Source organism: Leishmania donovani, chromosome 24 (genome assembly GCF_000227135.1).
Source record: "Leishmania donovani BPK282A1 complete genome, chromosome 24".
Taxonomy (NCBI): Eukaryota; Euglenozoa; class Kinetoplastea; order Trypanosomatida; family Trypanosomatidae; genus Leishmania; species Leishmania donovani.
The window spans coordinates 587,370-588,532 of record NC_018251.1 but is presented as its reverse complement, the minus strand read 5'-3'; the positions used below and the strand labels follow the sequence as shown (position 1 = coordinate 588,532).

Below are 1,163 nucleotides of genomic sequence, written 5' to 3'. Positions count from 1 at the left end.
GTACACGCACAGAAAAACACGCACCCCTGTCTGTCTCCCGTGCCGTCCTCGCACTTTACCGAACAACGAAGGTGCAGAAGGCGTAACAGAGTCCATTAGAGACACAAGATGTCCACGTGTGCGTGCATCATCCCTCCTCACTCCTTTTAAAGTTATGTTAGCTGAGTAGGAGGAAAATGATAGACGTGCGGAGACAGCGAGATAGGGCCTCACAACTCGGAGAGAGAGGGGGAGGGGGGCGACGTGATGGACACCCGCGTGGGCGCGCGCAGCACCTCCGACGTCACACGGCCCATGAAGCAAGCGCACCCATGCACAGAGAGGGGAGAAGCGCGCGCGTGCACCCGGCTCTCCCGGGGGAGAGCAAGGGAAGGGTTCGTGTTGCGGGGTGTGGGTGCAGACGAGTGCGTTCACACACGCGGCAGAGCCATCGTCAGCGACGCGTCTAGACGCGCTCGCCCTTCAGGCCATCCTTCCAGAAGTAGAACCTCGGCGTCTCACCGTCCCAGCGGCACAGCACGATCATGCCGTTGTCCGGGTCCTCGTCGTTGCCCTCCGGGATGAAGAACTGGTACTCGTCGATGTCCTTAAGCACCTTCTTCACGAACGCTGCAGCGTTCGTCTGGAACACCTTCCTCTCCTCCTCGTTCTCGATCTTCTCCAGCAGCTGCTTCATGTAGCTGCGGATGTGCGCCATGTACGACGCCTTGTCGTACGATGTCTCCGTGTACCGGTTGTTGTACACCACATCCACCACGCGCTCCTTTCCCTCCGCAACTTCGCCCGTCGCGCCCTCCGCAGCGTCCTCGTCCACGTTGGCAGAAATACCGTAGTCCTCGCCACCAACGTCGATGTAGCGGCCGTTCACCACATACATGATGTCGCCCTCCACGTCGAACGGGCAGTCATTGTCGCAGACAACCTCGGAGCCGGTCAGCACATCCTTGAAGATCTTCATGGTGGCGAGTGGGGGGAGAAAGCGGGGGGAGAGTGAGTGGAACTTAGCGAACAAGAGAGCTGAGCTGCACAGTGGAAAGGAAGGGCGTCGGGCACAGTGATCACAGGAGAGCGGGCGGCGGTGGTTTGTGTGTGCGTGTGTGTTTTGTTAGGGGAAGGGGATTGCGTGGCAGGCGCGATCACGCAAGCGCAATGCAGTGTTGCAC

At 59.8% G+C, this 1,163-nt stretch overlaps 1 protein-coding gene across 1 annotated transcript; it reads right to left on the bottom strand.

Annotated features, from left to right (window-relative positions):
* Positions 1-445: 445 nt before the first annotated feature.
* LDBPK_241560 (IgE-dependent histamine-releasing factor, putative) lies at positions 446-958 on the bottom strand (the record flags this gene model as incomplete). The annotated part of the gene is made up of 1 exon (XM_003861199.1): positions 446-958. The coding sequence occupies one exon, from the start codon at positions 956-958 to the stop codon at positions 446-448; it is 513 nt and encodes a 170-aa protein (XP_003861247.1).
* Between the last annotated feature and the right edge of the window lie 205 nt (positions 959-1,163).